General features: G+C 39.0%; 1 protein-coding gene across 1 annotated transcript in view; it reads right to left on the minus strand.

The window, feature by feature from the left end:
* The window catches only part of LOC109423124 (mucin-5AC), a 232,087-nt gene extending 220,843 nt beyond the window's left edge, over positions 1 to 11,244 (minus strand). The window contains exon 1 of the mRNA XM_019698034.3: positions 8,636 to 11,244. Coding sequence (XP_019553579.3) covers positions 8,636 to 8,836 — 201 coding nt within the window. The 5' untranslated portion in view covers positions 8,837 to 11,244. The remainder of the gene's footprint in view (positions 1 to 8,635) is intronic.
* Between the last annotated feature and the right edge of the window lie 8,051 nt (positions 11,245 to 19,295).

The raw sequence follows: 19,295 nt of genomic DNA on the forward strand, positions 1-19,295 counted from the left end.
TTTCTTGAGGACTCCTGGAGTCTGATAATATCTGCAAATTAATATTGTAGCTCTGGTGCTGACCGAATATTGAAGAGATAAAAATGTTCTCTCTCTCTCTTCTTGGCGTAACGTCCTCACTGGGACAAAGCCTGCTTCTCAGCTTAGTGTTCTATGAGCACTTCCACAGTTATTAACTGAGAGCTTCCTCTGCCAATGACCATTTTGCATGTGTATATCGTGTGGCAGGCACGAAGATACTCTATGCCCAAGGAAGTCAAGGAAATTTCCTTTACGAAAAGATCCTGGACCGACCGGGAATCGAACCCGTCACCCTCAGCATGGTCATGCTGAATACCCGTGCGTTTACCGCCTCGGCTATATGGTGGAAGAAAGTAATTGCAGCTCACAACAATAATTGAGCAAATTAACAATAATTGGCTGAATTACCTCTACGGCCGTCGATCACAGGTAACACATGGGACTTCTCTTAGTAAAAAAAAAATAATTCGAAAATAGCTATCTAAGCTTGAAAGTTTATTCTCCGTATACTAGAAGTTCAATATAAACGATCAATGCGGTGACGCGTTTAATATTGAACGATCGTTGACGTATGTGCATTGCTATAACTATCGCGACCAAATAAATCATAATCGGGATGAAGACCGTGTCGTGTGTTTTCATATAACTAGTGGATTATATCACCTACCAAAGGTGGCTCCCAGATTCACACTTTACCCAACCCTACTAATAAATACTCCTTCCAGAGACAACTGTGGGCATGCTGTGGATTCCACGGTTTCTAGTAACAACGGTTGTCAAACTAACATTCCTTCCCTCTCCCTAGGACCGTAAGAACGTGGCCAGCACCGTTATTGACTTTAAAATATTGAACCATTCATTGGTTCTCTGTGCAACTTCGATTGTTCTGGTCAATCATGGAGTAGCAACTACGATGTGTATGGTTATCTTTGCTTTGTTTTGCTTTGATTTGTATCTAGAGATTTCTTCAATAGATCAGAACCGCGCGGCAATGTTCGTGGGTCAGTCGTTTTTCATGGTAGGGCATTTGGGGGGTTTTGGGGGTTGGTGTCGAGTGGAATCTGAATTGTTCCTGTGGCGGACAATTTTCTGGTCAGAGTGATGGAATACGAGTGCTCAATCCGGGGTTAAAATCACGCAACAATGTTTGTGGGTCGATCAGTTTATGGTTAAGTAATCAATTAATGCACCAACGCGTTTGATATTAAACGTTATTGACTTTAAAATGCTGAACTCTCGAGTGCACAAAATTCGGCGCTCGGCTAAACGACATTCGGCCGAATGGACGGAAACCACATAGAAGTGTGTTCCACTTAGCATTGACTTTTTATTATCAGTAATAATTGAGTTGATGTCTTTTGGCACCATATATAAATAACGTAATGAACTCGCATAACTTTTCAAAACGACCAAATATTTGTACAAGATAACAAATTTCTGATCTATTAGCCATACCTATGCGCCTATCCCTATCGAATCTTTTGAACCCATTTCGTTCCAAATTACTGATAGACTATTCTTTGCTGCCGGGATTCTTATAGGGATTTCTCCAAAATGTTCTCCAGAGATTTCTCCAGAGTTTTTCTACAAATTTCACTATGAATTTCTCAGGGGATTTCTTCAAGAAGGTATGGTACACAAAATACGTAACGCTAAAATCAGCGATTTCAGACCCCCCCCCCTCCCCCATGTAACGCTTTTTGTATGAAAACCAAAAATATTTTGTATGGCTCGTAACGCTATGCTAGACTCCTCCCCTCCCCCTATAGCGTTACGTAATTTGTGTACGATGCCGAATTAATATTGGAAACCATTCAGCGATTCTTGGTAGGAATCCCCAGAAATTCCTTTTGTGGAATTTCTGCCGATAGTCCTGACAGAATACCTCTGAGAATTCGTCCGGGAATTTCTGTTGGAGTCCCCTCTTATATCTCCCTACGATTTTTCCAGGTACATACTCCTTCTGTGATACCTCCTGAAGTTTTTATAGGGATTTTTCCGAAATTCTTGATGGTTTTCCTGCAGGATTTTTTTTTTCAAGAATTTGTACAGAAACTGTTGGAATGTATCCCGGAATTTCTGTAGGGATTTCTCCAATAGCTTTTTACAGCATTATTCTATGGAATTAGCTACGATTTTATGTCTATCCAGAGATTTTCCTAGATAATTCTTCAGTAATTTCTCTTACAATTGCTCCAGAAAGTCATACTGCGAATCTTCCGAAAATTTGATTTTTTGTTTTCAGACATTCCTCCTGTTTTTTTATGGGATTTCTTCAGAAACTCCTGCTGGTATTAGATATTAGATTCTTGCAGATTTTCTTTCAGGAATGTCTACAGGAGCTCCTTTAGAGATGTATGCAGAGATTTCTTGAACAATTTCATCTATAATTAAGACGAGGATTATACCAGAAAATTGTCTAGGGATTTTCCCAAAGATTCTTTCAGGAATATCTCTTGAGACCTTGCCCTTTCCCGCCTATACCAGTTGACCAGTATGTCTGCAATAGACGAAAAAACTTGAAGATTTTAAAACGTTTAACTGACACGCTGAAAGACAAATTTGTGTTCTTGGATATAAATTTGCACTGCAAGTTGACCTACATTTAGGCTTTCTTGGTCTTCGAAAAAAAAAAATCCACACGATCCACAGTCAGTATCCACTAGGATAACTCGAAACCCAAGATTAAGGTGTCAATGAACACAAATCAGACGTATCGATAATTTACAGTGTAGAAATATTTTCGCAGATTTTCCGAAAGTAACTCAGAAAAAAATTCCAGCAGAAGTTGTAAGACATTTCTAAAATACTTCTGATATAAATGCTGGAAGGAAATGCATATGGTGATCATTCCAATATCATCACTGGAAAACCTTTGGAATAAGTCTAAGGCGTAACTCCTGCAGGGGTTTCTTGGGAGAAATGAAACCCGAAATAACATCTGGGATAAATGCCCTGAGAAAGGAGAATTCCTCCTCCTGTTGAAAATTCAGTACAGATAATTAGGTTAGAACGTTATTCGAGCTGACGATACTAGTATGTGGCATGATTCCGCTTTTGTCCGCCTCGATTAGGAGTACATATTCACTGAACAGTTGCTAAGCTCGTTCCATATCAGGCCAAACATGTCTAAAGGCCCCATCTGCAGAAGAGAGGCTCTCTTTAGTTTCCCTTTTTTTGTTAATATCTCAGCCGTTTATTTGTATAATGATTGTCTCCTTGCATTGAACGATGGTCAAAACAATCGTCTTTTGATTTGTACTGCAAAAATACTTGAAAAGTGTATCATTACATTGCAATAATTGAAAGAGAAAGTGAACAAAGAGAGCCTCTCAAATGCAGATAGGACCTATTGAAATGATCGACCTGATATCACAACAACAAGCTTTAATCACATGTTCACTTTCCAAGCGGATGGACATGGGTTCAAAACCCAACTCAGGCTCAATTGGCTTCTTTAGTGGTGTTGAGATAATCCCATATTCTGAATCTGCATACCAAACTGAGCCGAAATCCAAATTTTCATCAATTTTGGTGCCCGGGAACCTATTTAAAAATCAATTTGAAATTTGTATGGGAGCGATTTGTCGAATCACCCCTCGTCGCATTTTGTACTGAGCGGAGCTGTCAAGCAGTTGCCCAGCTGTCAAAAGGTGATTTCAAAAAATCTCTTTGAAATTGATTTTTGATACCAAAATGAAGTTCTAAAAATCTGAAAAAAATCATAGCGGCTCAGAAAAACGTACTCTTTTGTTTAAAAATAAAAAATCATTGATTTTTTCTTAATTTAAAAACCCAATTGAGAAAGAATTTTTTTTCAATCTTGGGAGTATCTTCCCGTGACTTTAACATTCGCCTATGTGAACATGAATAAGCAGTCAAAAGCGAATGAACAAACCAAGTATGGCAGTATACACTTCAATATTGGACCATGCTCCTAATTGGGAGAATTCAAAGTTGGTGAAGAACGTCAGGACAAATGCTCAGTTAAACGCATGATAGTGCTTGTGCAATGTGCATTGCCATAGCAGATCGTCCACTCGTGAACTTAGATGATGCTCCAGTGCACTCTCCTCTTTTTAAAGCGAAGAATTCAGAAACATTTTTCCGTTTTAAACGGAAACTGTGTATAATGTGATTATTTATTTATACAGTTGAAGTCAGCCAATGACACAAGTAAAATACAGTAAACACCATATTAAAACTGAAAATCAATCCAATACACGCTTAAAGCTACGCCTATTAACCACAAGTGACACATTTAAAGCATATACAAAATAACAATTATCGATATATTAGTGCCTCAGTGTTTGGGAAATCGTCTGGTCGACAGGGGACATGGAGCACAAAACCAATCGAGTTCAAAAGTGCATTGGAATTGGAATACAAATACGCATTCTATTTGTATTGTCAAGGTTCTTACGTTGGCCTAAAGAAATTGAAAAGAAGAAATTCTGAAAAAACCTAGAGTCCCGGAAAACCTCTAAGATAAATCTCGGAAAGACTCGTGGAACTGTTAGAATTAAACGAAGAACTCGAGAAGTAACTCCGAAATCCGAAGAAGAACACTAAGAAAAACATCTTATTTGCACAATGTGATAAGACCCACTGTGATGCTGATTCGGAAAATATTTGTTGGCTTTCAGACTTTTATTCGAAGTCAAAACAGATTATGTTACTACTGTCCGACGTTTCGGCTACTATATTTTGCCTTCATCAATGGAAAAATAGTTGCATATATTTGTAGAATTGGTGCTAGAAATTCTAGTAGGAAGCCGAAAGAAACTCAATATAACCCAGTTAGCCTCGCTGAAAGTGCACCACGTCATCGTGGTGCGCCTAGCTTAACATCTCAGGAGGGTTAATGAATGGGAGAAGTTCTTAAATGAAATCAAATGTGATAGCTTGAAGAAGATACTGCAACCTCGTTTTATACCAAGGATAGGGGATGCAATAATTGGAAAATATGCATTAATTTATGCATAAGAAATAAATGTTATGCCCAAACATGCTCGAACTTTGTTCGGAAGTACAGGTTATGGTTCTGATGGATTGAAATCGGCTCAAGTGTATTTGCAGGAAACTAAAATGAAAGGGGTTACACAAAGTTTAATGGAGCTTCTGAGGGCTTTAGGTGGTGTCAGGAAGTTTAAGATGCTTTTGAGGAGCATTTCAGTAGCTTACCGAGGGTTTCTTAGGTGTATTTGATTGATTTTTTGGAGCTTGCATCCATTTCAGGAATGTTTTGAAGAATCTAGGAGCGTTTCAGGAAATACAGGCAGCTTGAAAACCCCGGGGATACCATTAAACTGTCTGAAACTATCGGAAACGCTAATAAAACACCACTAAAACCCCTAAAGCTCCCCAAGGACCCCTTGAAACGTTCTGAGACATCCCCACGCACAACTGAAATGCCTCTGAAAACTTCCTGAATGAGAGCCCTCGGAAACGATTTGGAATTTCCCTGAGACCCCATGAAACGACCCTTGGAACGTCCCTGGCGCCCCGGAAACCTTCTAGGGAGCTCCCTGAAAAGATATGGGACACAAGTTACAAGAAAAAAGATGCATAAATTATTTCTGCATAAGTAGCTAGGTGTAAACTCAATTACGAAGGATTCAGAAAGAATTTTAGAAGGGGATTCCTTGACATAATTTAGGGATAAATCCCAAGAGAAAATTGTGAAGAAATTTTGTAGAGATTTTAAGGCAAATATCTGAACGAATTTATGAAGGAAACCACACACCATGGAAGATATTAAATTTTCTTAAGAACTCGCTATCATCATCCAATTACACAGGATTGTTAAAGTTGCACGCGTTTCGATAACAATTATCAGATTCCCTCTTAACGTATCAACTAGCGAACAGAATTCACTCAGAACCTTTGTAAATCATGCTGACAATGAGTAAGGGTATTTTTTAAAACTAATGTGTAGAAGTCGATTTCAAGAGATAAGTTGCTTTAAAATTCAGTGTTTTCCAACTTCCAGAACCAGAAATGCTAGAAAGACGCGAACATACAAATTTTTGGACTATTTTATACAGAGTATCACCATTATAAAACCTAATACCATTTATTTTAGTATTATGATGGTTTCAAGAACCTCGTCTATTTGACTAAAAATGTTACTTGGGAGAGGAGTTGCAAAGCTCAGTGGTATCCAACCTGTGATCCCAGGTCCCAGGACCATACTCATTATTCAAGAACTGAAAGTTTTTGAGTGTCCAAATACCATCTAAACTTTACCTCAGGTAAATGATGAACAGGCTCGTATTCATGGCGATGGCACAAAATTCTCATATGAAGAAGTTCAACATGAAGGTTTAGCAGATGAACATATAGGATACAGAGCTTAAAATTGTTACTTCATATGCTTGCTGTTTCAAATTCACGGTCAGGCTTATTCCTGCATCAAACATAACAAGTTGGCTGCAGTATGGAGCTTGTTTGCAATGTGACATACCAAAAAAATATTTTGTGTGAATTCGATTAAATGAAACAGGATGTCAGCGTTCTAATATTCAAGTGTTAAGTATATTTCAAGATTTTTTGCTGTTCAAATTAAAAAGTATAAACTAGGCATCCAATACTTCTCTCCTTAATCAATGAAACGTTGCAATCTATTTTTAATGCAGTTGCTAAGTAATTGATTTTATTATGAGAAAAATGCCATAAGAAATAAGAAAAGGGGATCAACCTTAAAGTTTGTAAAGTTGGTCTTAAAGCCAGAAAAATGTCTACGTGGTTTATGAACAGTTCAAAATAGTTACATATAGAAATAGTTTTGGCGTCTCATCTACCATTCCAAGACAAAGCTGACTTGAAACTGTTGCTGCGGTAAGTAAATAATTAGCAAAAAGAGAGCTGCAAATTGATTAAGTCCAGAAATACTAAGAATGAAATGAGCTTTAACTGAAACAGATGTAGCTCAAGTAAACATGAACCAAAACAACATGCAGACATGTACTACTGTGTGACTGAAAATCACACTGCAACCTCTTTCAACCGAAAACCATCACATTTGAGAACCCCTGCCGATACTAGTCGTTCCTCAGCGATGGTATGGTTCCACCGAGGCTGAAGAAGGCACGGGGTACACTCATGTGATGGTAAGGTGATTCTTCCTTTTTTTCATACTCGTCCGTCGTTCCACAAGGAATGTTTTCGAGGCGCACCAAAGTGGGTAAACAGAGCAGCGTAGGGCAGGGAAGGGCTGTTTTTCTACCCGCAGACTTGGAGAGGAGAATTCTTCCAAGACAACGACGACGACGACGGCAAGGAAGATGACAACGACGACGACGACGTCGACGTGCCTGAAGTGGGAGCTATATGTTAATGGAAAAAGACGGTGGAAAGATTTCTCGATTGGTTTTTTTTTTTTCAGAGGGATTCAGCGGAAGTGATTGACCAAAGTGGATAAATAACAGGGTTCGGCTTTTCTTTTTTCTTGCTGGGTTTGAGTATTCGCACAGAGATCCGAGTGGGTGGTCCCAGGTGGATGGAAGTTTTCTTTTTTTCGTTTCGTGGCAAAATATGAGGTGCTCGTTTTGATGGGTTTTCCTATTTTTTGGGGTGTTCTTGATGTTATTCTGGGGATGAGTTATTGAAAATATGTTGGAAGAATTTTCGACTGATCATTTGGACGAGTAGCATGCTATAAATTTGATTCAAACTTCCCGAAAAGTTAAAAAGTGTTTCATTACTCCACTGAATTCTAGAACATTTTCACAAGATAGAAACTGTGGAGTACGCAGGAGATGCTCCCCCGATTTAAAACTAGATTGTTCAACACACACACAGCTCAGTTATTTATTTTGGGAATTCTTGGAAATCATTTCCAGAATACAGACGGAATGCCCTCAAAATGGAAAGGAACAGATTTGTTGCAACAAAGGCTGAAAGCAGTCGACGTAGGAAAACATCTACACTTACAAGTGAAGTGATTCTCTTGAGAAGATTTATTTCCTCGTTTTTCGTTCGAATAAATTTGCATTCGTTGGTACCGAGTCTAGCAGAGGTAAGACGATAAGATTTGCAAATTCTGGCTGTGACAGAGCTGAAACTTCCCAATTTTTCCTGAAGAAGCGAGCCATCGAACAAGACTCGAGCATTATCCATGTATTAGTGTGTAAAGTCGCGATTTATCCTCCTACTCATTAGTTGTAATTCACTTCCCTTGCATGGTCGTCCCCCGCTGATGTTGGTTTGGGAGAAAAACCCCGAGAATATTGGTGGTTTATCTGTCTATCGGAGGTTCGGTGAGTTCCCAGTTTCCAAAGAGCAACGAGGGTCCTTGTCCCAGTCTCTCAAACACACTGCTGTCGCACACACTAGCACATGTCCGTAAGGACTCTCACTCGCACGCTCTCCTGGTGTAGAATCTTGAAAGATTTGAATTTTATTATTATATAATTGATGAATGAGATGTGTTTTCTTGTGGCACTTTTTGCGCTGACACTAAATTTTTGCGGAGGTTTTTTTTCTGTCAATTTTCCTACGATGGATTTGGATCGTAGAGGTTTGGTAGAGATTCCTAGTGAAAAGTCCCTTGGAAGATGGTTGGATGATACGTCTAGGGGAAATTGCTATGTCATGCGGAAATAGTAGGTACCTGGAGATCCGGTGCTGAGTTGGGTTGCGCCAGATCGCACGCTGACAACCACGGATTTATCCGTGATAGTGCTTCCGTATTGTCTTCCTCAAATTTGCCCAACTTGCTACCTTGACTGGCACTGCTCTGTTGACTGGTGCCTCGCCGAGCCCCCGAAATAAACGCAAGCGCCATCACGACCAGCCCGGGTCCTGGCCGCATATTGACCTCGGGTTCGGCGGCGCTAGCATGGTGCAGGCCCGCTTGAGACGCACTTGCGACTCTTGATGACCTCGGGGCTCGGGCTCATGGCCCCATCATCTCAGTTTTCTAACGTCCTTGCGTATGCTTCTTAGTGGTATCGCTGCACTGCCGCAACGGAACACGGTATTCTGCTGTAGCTGGCTGTAGCACTGTATCTCAACACTGACACTGCTCGTCGTCGTGGAACACTTGCGGCCATCTTGATCGCACACACTAGTACTGCTACTGCTGGGTTTTTCGACACTAAACACTAGCACTCGCGACCGGAATAGGCCCGTTGGCTGGAAGAATTCCTTCGGATAGGACGCGAACCGTGATTCTGGGACGGCTACAGACAACGGTCCGTCAAACTTTTCGCTCATCCGCGGCTACGGCTACGCGCTGCAGGATGCCGATCCCTGCTTCTCGATGATGGCCCCAAACGGCATTACAGAGTACACTGTAGCGAGATGGCGCGGCGAGCAAAACCCTTTGCGTGCGCAATCAATCGATATCACAACTCATGCGTACTACGAGGTCACTGATTAAAACGCCACTTCACTCCTGCTGGATTCTCCGGGTGACTCTTTTCGATTTCCAAAACTCGCTCCCGCACTCTCCCACTCACTGCACGATTCTCTTCTATTTTGAAAATTCCTTCACATAGGTGGTGACTCACTCTCGTCTGCGTCTTCCTTGGAGAGCCAACTGATTTTTCCTAGGCGTAATGGGAGAAACTCATCAACATTCACGACCACCGAATACCAGCACTTTTCTTTTCGCGTGTTGTTTTTCCACCCACCACCCTCGATTTTCCTCCACTAAACACTCAGCCACTCGTGGCACACATGCTCTCGACTACAGGTCACACTGTAGTGTGTGACTACCACCACCATAAAAAAATGGGAATAACTTGACCAACTCGCTCTCTTCCGGAGATTTTCTATTGAACACCGAGTAGCCTATATTTTTCTTCGAGCACCAACCAGGCCATCCTTGGCAGGAAGCGCCACCAGACGACAAACTCAGCAACGAATTTAATATAAACACACCGAGAGGGAGAGATGTTCGCGAGAGAACAGCATCAGCACCAGCGCCAGGAACAATACCAAGAACACTCACTTCTCTGCCATCCGAGACGAAGAAGAAGCAGGCAGCCACCACCAGGAGAGAATCCCTTGACAAAAAAAAACGGAACACCAAATCCTTTTCGCCTTGACCAAAGTCCTTCTCAACAAATCACGAAAAAACTTAAATCACTGTTCACAGAAGTCCATTGGAGGTCCCCAAAGGTTTCCACCCCCATGCATGCGGTCCAGCAAGCTTTTTCGATATCTTCAAACGGGGGCTTTTCCTATATCCACTTGGCCTATTCTTGTCCACACTTACACGGTTCAGCAGCCTAGTGTTCCTCGTGAAAATGCACACGGGCAATCCTCTTCCGGGCAACAGGAACCATTTCAACCAATTCAATTCACAAGACAATCAACTGAAAATCCGTTCCACCACTTGCCCACTAGCAGTGGTGTGACTTTCGACGGAGCTTTGCAGAAAGGAAGAAATGCTGCTGCTGCTGCTGCTGCTGCTATTGATGATGATAATGATGATGATGGTGTCACGCACCACACTCACTCCAGCACTGCCGCCTGACCAAATCCGTCGAGACCTGCTGATGCTGCTGCTGACGGGGTTCTTCTGTCGTCTCGGTCTTGGTCTTGGTCGTCACCGTCGTCGCTGCTGCGGTCCGCATTCCTTTATCGGTCTTCACTCACTGAACGGCTGCTCCCGAACCGATGGAGGCTTTTCCCCAAAAACGCGCAACAGCACACTTCCTGTCCGACCGGAACTCACTCTCATTTTCACTCTCTCGCTCTCAAAACGTCCCTTATGTCACCGCAAAAACTGACAACCTAGTCCCCCAAAAACTCACCACCAAATCAATCAACTGCAGTCAAACAGCCCACCGAGACTTTTCCAGCATCCACCCCAAACACTATTCGAATGCACCGTTAGACATCCATCTGAAATACACGTATCCACTCCAATCCAACCCCCCAATCCAGTCACGATTTACGATTATCGATTTCCATTAGCCATCGTCCGCCACTACCAACAGCTCTAAGATCGTTTTCCCAATAGCCGGCGGATCATCACCACTGCTGCAGCCAGCGCTGCGAAATGATTGTGTATACAAAATATAAAACTTCACTTCAGTCCTAATGGCCCCCACAAGAACGATCGGTACGGGTACGCACGCACAGCCTCCCGTCCCGACTAATACACTGATTTAATGGGGCCGTTGAAAATCTACCGAACAACTGACGAAATCGTTTATTCTAGCGAAACTCGCAACCGGCGTCGGTTGATCGTCATCATCTGCACCGGTTCTGATCGGTTCGCGGGGAAACATGGCGCGGACTGCAGCGCGGAGGGAATTGATTTTCCGATGGGATTTTTATTGGCAATTCACTCCTCACTCCACGCGGTTCGGATTCCGACAGCAGCATGGATGGCGAGGAAAATGTATTTGCGCCACCCTCGAAAAGCATTTCGTCTCCAGGAATAATGTTGCGCTACAGAGAGTTGCGTAGTGCGACAAGATTGTGTCGCATGGCGAGTGCTTACTTGAGATTTAGTACAGCACAAGCTTTTGAACTTAAAAGTTCGTTAGGCAATCCGGCGATAATTTTAGATCACATTGAAGTAAGCTACCACAGTTCAACAGTTTTTCTGTGGGATACTCTACCATGTGTTGGGGCATTTGCGATGGGGCAGTTCGAAGGAAAAAGTGAAAAATAATGCGTGTTTGGGGCAGTTGCGATGGGGATCGCGATCGGGTGGCATATTTCGAAGTGATAAAAATGGATGCACACTTGGTAGCAAACAGTATGGCATAAAATTGAAGGAGTTAAGGAGTGGTTCCGGTCATCCGACGACATGGAACTGGGTGAGATCATTCCAAGTTTTTTTTTTCTTTACATACTAGAAGAAGTTGGGGTAATTTCGCCAATGTGTTTTCATGAGGACTCCCGGAGTCTGTAATATCTGCAAAATAATCTTGTAGCTCTGGTGCAGGCCTAATATTGAAGCGATAACATGTTAGGAGAAAGTGATTGCAGTTCACAATAGTCATTGAGCAAATTTAAAATAATTGACATAATTGCCTCAAAATATACTACATTTGACATCACAAGTTCATGCAGGGCATTTTTTTTTTTGAAATCGTTGAAAAACAGATGGTCCGGTCTGACTTAAAGTCGACCATATGTACAGATGGGTGAATTATTGGTTAAATTGGGAAAAAATCTCACCTGAACTCACGACCCTTATTCGCTAGACAAGTGCTTTACCAACTAAGCTACCGAGCCAATTAATGACCCGGCAACTTAGTTGTCACAAGGTTCAATTCTAATCTCATCGATCTATATCATCTTCCCCTAAACCGCAAATATAACCATCTCTGTTGTACATAGCGAATAAGGGTCGTGAGTTCAAATCTCACCTGAGCTGTGGATTTTTTCGCAGTTTAACCAATAATTTACCCATCTGTATTTATGTACGTAGAATAATTTGGAAATCATTCTTTATTTTGTTTGAAAGCTATTGAATTCTAGTTTTCAGGAAAAATACGATGAATGAACCACATTGCGTTTTTTTTCACGTTTTCATAATCTTGGGACCAACGAGGTACCCTGATTTTATATTTTTATCAGAAAACTCAGGAATTTTTTCGTACTATATAAAAAAATCAGAGATGTATGTTTTTTAGATTTTGAGATATGATTTTTTGAAAATAAATGGTCAAATATTCGCATACAACACTTTTTTATTTGACTATATTTTGAGTCCTTATACATGTATGGATACCGAAAAGACCAGGAATCACTCCACGGTGTGCCAAAAACCGTTATTAACAAATAAAAATGTCCACTCGGCATTCGAAAGATACTATTCTAGAATATCCTCTGAAAATTTGAAAATGTTTCATCGAGGGAAACTAAACATTTTGTGATTTGAAGATTTTGAGCCATTTCTATAGAGTTTTCTGATATGAGCAAACATGCGTGCACCGTGTGCCTGTAATCACTATTAACACATAAAAATATACATTATATTGCCACCCAGTGATCGAAAGATATACTATTTTAGCATCACCTCAGAAATTTTGATTGTTTTATCGAGGAAAACGAAAGTTTTTATTGTTTGAAGATTTTTCTCTATTTTCATTGAATTAGCTCATAAATGGCAATATTGTCATAGGATGTTTCATTGACTCTTCAAATCATAAACAAATATTTATAAGTTTCACAAACACCATTCGAAAGATAAAACATTCAATTAACTTCTCTGAAAGTTTGACAACATTTCATTGAAACGTTCGCAAATTACAGTGGTTTGAAAATATAAGATATGATAAAGTATATTGAAAATGTAGTTACTTCATAGAATATTATTTCAATATCTCATGTTAATCATTCCTTGCAATGAATATATATTTTGTAACTCATCTAAAACTTTGATTATTTATCACATTTTGTGTGATACTGAGTTTTATCATGTTTATAGACAAAGCTATAGTATGCATATCTCCAATGAAATTGAAATCACATCTTAAAATTGTTGTTACTGATGATCATTCAAATGAAATGTTTCTAAATTCACGGAAAACACGTTAGCAACATGACGTATAAAAGCTGGCTAGTAAAAAGGTAAAACGATTAGTAGGGTCTGGGACCATTTGGGCAGGAGCACCTATTTTGGGCACTTGCTGCTATAACTCAGTCAATTTCAAACCGATTGACTTGAATTTTTGAACAAGGCTAGATACTGTGCATATCTGTTCGTGTCTCAAAAATCAAGTCAATTATTTCAAAATTGACTGAGTTATAACAGCAAGTGCCCAAAATAGGTGCTCCTGCCCAAATGGTCCCAGACCCTATTTAGGTTTTTACAAAAGCTTCAATCGCTTAAACATTATACCAACGATTTACAAGGCTTCCTAGGAATACCAATACCTTGGGCTGTTAATTCACTTTAACTCTCGTTTCATCATGAAACGTTTTCAAATTCACCGACAAGATACCATCATATAGGGTCTTGGACCATTTTGGCAGGAGCACTTATTTTGGGCACTTGCTGTTATAACTCAGTCAAATTCAAACCGATTTACTTGAATTTTTGCACATGGCTAGATGTGCGTATCTGAATGTGTCTCAAAAATAAAGTCAATCGGTTCAAAATTGACTGAGTTACAGCAGCAAGTGCCCAAAATAGGTGCTCCTGCCCAAATAGTCCCAGACCCTAACGTGCTTTAAACCAAAAAAAAAAACGGATGCCAAACTTTCAGAAAGTTTATGTAATCATCGCTCACGACGTGCCACATTTTTATTTGTATTCGATTAGCAGGTAGAGGTATGAAATATTAAATAGATTATCAAACCACGGTAATTGACATTCCTCTCAATTAAATGTTGTCAAACTCTCAGAGAAGTTGCTTGAATATTGTACTTTTGGAATTTGTGAAACTCGTTACACCGTTCAACACTAGTTCGCGTTATGGGATGAGAAAAAATAGGGGTTTTGGACCCTAGAAACCAAAATGCGTATATCAATTGGACACCCCATGTTCTCAATGGGGCACGTTCGGTGTAGTACTAGATTTGTAGTAATGAACTGAATTTTAGTATGGTGAGAAGGTCAATTCTCCGTTTCTGCAATGAAATGGTGTAAAAAGCGTGGGTATTATGATTCCTTGGCTAATTTGATGCTGTTTGAGCAAAACTTTGGATAACTATATTGTTTATGTTGCAAGAAATGGAGAAAACAACAACACTATTGCCCAAAGTTTTGCTCATTACAGCATAAAATTAGGCAAGGAATCATAATACCCACGCTTTTTGTACCATTTCACTGCAGAAACGGAGAATTGGCCTTCTCACCATACTAAAATTCAGCTCATTACTACAAATCTAGTACTTCACCGATCTGTCCTATTCAAGCTTCGGTCTTGAACTGTGAAGTCCCATTCCAATATTTTTCGAAAATTCTTTCACTATGACACTTTTAGGAATCAAAACCCCTGTTTTTTTCTTATCTCATAAAACGAACTTTTTTTTCAAATTTTGTTGAGCAGTGTTATTATTTGTTTATGATATGAAGAGCACCATATGACAATATTCCCCATATATGAGTTAATTGAAAATCTTCAAACAGAAAACTTTGGTTTCCCTCGATAAAACGTTTTCAAATTTTCGGATAAGATACTAGAATAGTATATCTTTCGAATGCCGGGTGTTAGATTGGACTACATTTTAATGTGTTAATAGCGGTATCAGGCCTACTGTGCGTGCATATTTAATCATATAAGAAAATCCTATAGAAATGACTCAAAATCTTCAAATAACAAAAACTTTAATTTCCCTCGATGAAACATTTTTAAAGTTTCAGAGGAGATACCAGAATAGTATATCTTTCGAATGCCGGGTGCCATTTGGGTGGACATTTTTATTTGTTAATAACGGTTTTTGGCACACCGTGACTCAAAAAAGCAATACAAGGCATAGTATTATGAGAATTTACAATTTTAGGCAATTTTAGAGCAGCTAGTATCAAATTATAAGACTCTCTATATTCAAAAAATCATATCTCATAACCTAAAAAACATAAATTTCAGATTTTTTGATATGTTACGCTAAATTTTCTGATTTTTTTTTTTGATAAAAATATGAAACCACGGTACCTTTTTGGTCCCAAGATCTTGAAAACGTGAAGAAACTAAATTATTTTCATATTTTTTTGCACAAAAACATAATATGGCCCATTCACCGCATTTTTCCTGAAAACTAGAATTCAATAGCTTTTAAACAAAAAAAAAAAAAAGTTTAAAATAGGTCATCTGGTTCAAAAGTTATGATTCATTTCCCACCACGAAAACAATCAGAAGATAAGGTGAAACTGGAAGCATTTCCTCATATTTTGATTTTTGATTTTTCATTGAATTACGAAGCAACATTTTCAAAATCGGTTCTCGTGCACATGCATCAAGGTATCTTCTGAATTTTTTCGAGGTGGAAAATGTTTTTCGTTTTCGCAGAAACCATTTTTTTGTGAAACTTTGTTAAAAAATGGTTTCTGCAAAAACAAAACATTTTTCATCTCAAAAAAATCAGAAGGTACAATGATCTATACTCTACATGTGCACGAAAACCGATTTTGAAAATATTTCTTCGTTGTTTAATAAAAAATCAAAACCAAAAAATGAGGAAATGCTTCCACTTTTGCCTTAAGATGGTTTTCATAAATCAGGGAGTTTAAGAGGATGTCTAGCAAGTTTCAGAGGCGTTACAAGAACTGTTTCGGGGGTTCAGGATCGACTCAGGTACGATACAGGAGTCCGAGGAAGTATCAAGGGGTTTTCTTTTGCATTTCAGGGGATTTTCACTGGGTTTAAGCGGATTTCTGATGCGTTACTGGAGGCTTGGGGTGCGTTACAAGTCAAGCGTGTTAGAGAGCGTTTTCGGAAGCATTTCAGGAAAATTAAGGGGATTTTCAGCGGAATTCAGAGGCGTTACATTGCGGGGAGTCCGAGGTGGTTTCAGGGGTTTTCGGAGCCTTTTTAGGAAGTAACAGAATGTTTTCAGCGGGTTTTAGGGGTTTATTGGGGGATTACAGAGAGTAAGCGGTACTGCAGAGATTTTTTTTGTTATTTTTATTTTGAATTGCTGAGAAAATTTGCTTATGATTTCACAAAAAAATAATGTGTCTACGATGCTTTGTTCTTAAGTTATTGTTGGCGGGGAGAGGAACCAGGAATTATTTCGGACACCGGGTTGTGAGCAGCACATCCAAGACGCAGTCAGGTTTGCGTTTTACTGCAGCTTTAAACTGCAAATAGCTATTTATTAATACACTATAACCTATAAATAATTCATCATTCTTACACATTCAGTGTCGCTACACATATCACGATCTTCTCCTCTCGCACAAAAAGTTATGTTTGTTCTAAGAACGTTACATGTCAGATTGCATGCTCCTAAACACTGTAAATAGTTTAGATTTAGTTAGATTAAGAATTCAATAGTATTTTATAACTGCATGACTCACTATCACCTTACTGTAAGCAGAATATCGAATTCAATAGATTTAGTTGTATCAACAAATTCAATAGCATCAAGACACATTAGATCATGTGAATTTTATAACTTCTTCATACTCTGACTAGTTCTTTTCTTTAACTAACCACTGACAATCGTATGCAGATGACAGCTCCTATCATTACTCAATTTAGTCTGCCACAGGCAATGCTGCCAGCGGCAACAGTTATGATATTTAAAAGTAGGTGGTGTCTGTGGAAAATGTTTATTTTTCACTGGAGTTTTCCGGAAAAGAAGCCTCATTGTACCTCATGTACAAATGAACCCTACCTATGAAAAAAATCATTAAACTCTGAGAATCTTCGTACGAATTTGTACGATAATCAAAAAAAATCCCAATGGCTAATTTAGTAAAAAAATTAACGTTAATTCGATGAAAAACCAGGTTATACTAATCCAGATACATTACTCTAAACATAATAAATGAAATCAGGACAAACATTTGATGATAGGGGTAGGCGGGGCAATATGGACACCCTAAGGTTTTTGCCGACTTTACCTGAAGTCTATTTGGCATCTATTGCATAATAATTCTCACGGAGAAAAATGATTTATCTACTTCAAAAAATGTTTTGAAAAATGTTAGTTTTTCATGACCGTCTTCAAGCATACAGGGCAGAATGGACACCATGACACTTTTACGAATTTCGTACATTATTTACACCTATAAAGTCATTTCATTACAAAACAACTATTATGGATGAATAATACGCCGAAGTAGTTCATTTTTGTTCAGTTAATTTAAATTCAGGCTGTTTTGGATAAAGTTTCGTTTTTGTTGACATGTACAGCTGTGCCTAGAACAACTATTTTCCACTGCTGTCGTTTTTTGACCAATTTGTTCACCCCAATTTGGTTGGTTTGTGATTTAGGTTATATTTCTCCCTTGCCGCTTCTTTCAAAAAGGTGAGTGTCCATTTTGCCCCGGCAGCAACAGACTTGATTTTTGATATAATAAAGAAGAAAATTTAAACATGTTAAGCATGTAGATACAGCAAAACTACTTGCATGTGTTCTAGAAATATCAGGTTTTAATCGACCTGCAATAAATTAATCATTAAATCTTATTTTAGATATTGTGAAAATTATAATTTCCATGCACAAAAAACGGAGGACGCAACTTTTTCGTGTAAAATCAAGTATAATTTTAATTTCGAATGTTTCATTCCTGAAACTACGTTTTAGATAAATGGACTACATTCTCCAGTCATTAAAAGTTCAAAAAAGTTCGCATATTTCGAAATATTGAGGGTGTCCATTCTGCCCCGGGTGTCTGTATTGCCCCGCCTACCCCTATTACATATAGCGAAAATTTAATTATTTATATTTTTAGCGACCTGTCTGTGTGTAGTGTGTGTGTGCTGCGCTGTCTTGAGGCACCAAAATAGATTTTGACCAGAATTTATTCTATCCTAATTTAGATAGCTGCCCAACCTTTTTCGTATGTTTCATACATTTTTGGTCCGTGCAATCGCAAAAATAGTCAGATTTGAGATCTTTTAGCATCAATTTTTACCCTTCTTACACCCATAAGAAGGGTATAAATACCGCTCGAAAAACCGACTTTCGATCCGTGGCCCGCAGGGCCGAGTCTCATATACCAATCAACTCAGCTCGGCGAACTGAGCAAATGTCTGTGTGTGTGTGTATGTTTGTGTGCGTGTTACAAAAAAAAAAGTCACGCACGTTTCTCAGCCGTCTGATATCCGATTTGGATTCTCTTAGTTGCAAATGAAAGCTACAACATCCTAGTAGAACCCTATTGAATTTTATTACGATCGGACATTTGGTTACCAAGATATCTTTCGAAGAGTACTTTGAAGTAATATAGGTTAGCCTTTTGAGAGATTTTTGACATTTAGCATATTGGTGAATATCTCAGCCGTCTGTCAACCGATTTGAGTTCTCTTGGCAGCAAATGAAAGCTACAACATCCTAGTAGAACGCTCTGAAATTTTATTTCAATTTTACATTTGGTTACTTAGATTTACTTAGATATCTTTTGAAGAGTACTTAGGAGTTATACAACTAAACTTTTTGAGATTTTTAACAAAGTGTATCATACTAAATATCTCAGACATGTGTCAATCGATTAGGGTTTTCTTGGCACCAAATGAAAGCTACAACACCCTAGTAGATTGCTCAGAAATTTTATTAGGATTGGACATTTGGTTACCTATCGAAGAGTATTTCAATAAATTCCTTTTTTTTATTATTATATTCGCTTGTTATCTTGCTTGAGCTTTTGACCAGTATGTGTCCTAGTAGAACCCTATACAATATTA

Source organism: Aedes albopictus, chromosome 2 (assembly GCF_035046485.1).
Source record: "Aedes albopictus strain Foshan chromosome 2, AalbF5, whole genome shotgun sequence".
In the NCBI taxonomy this organism is placed as follows: Eukaryota; Metazoa; Arthropoda; class Insecta; order Diptera; family Culicidae; genus Aedes; species Aedes albopictus.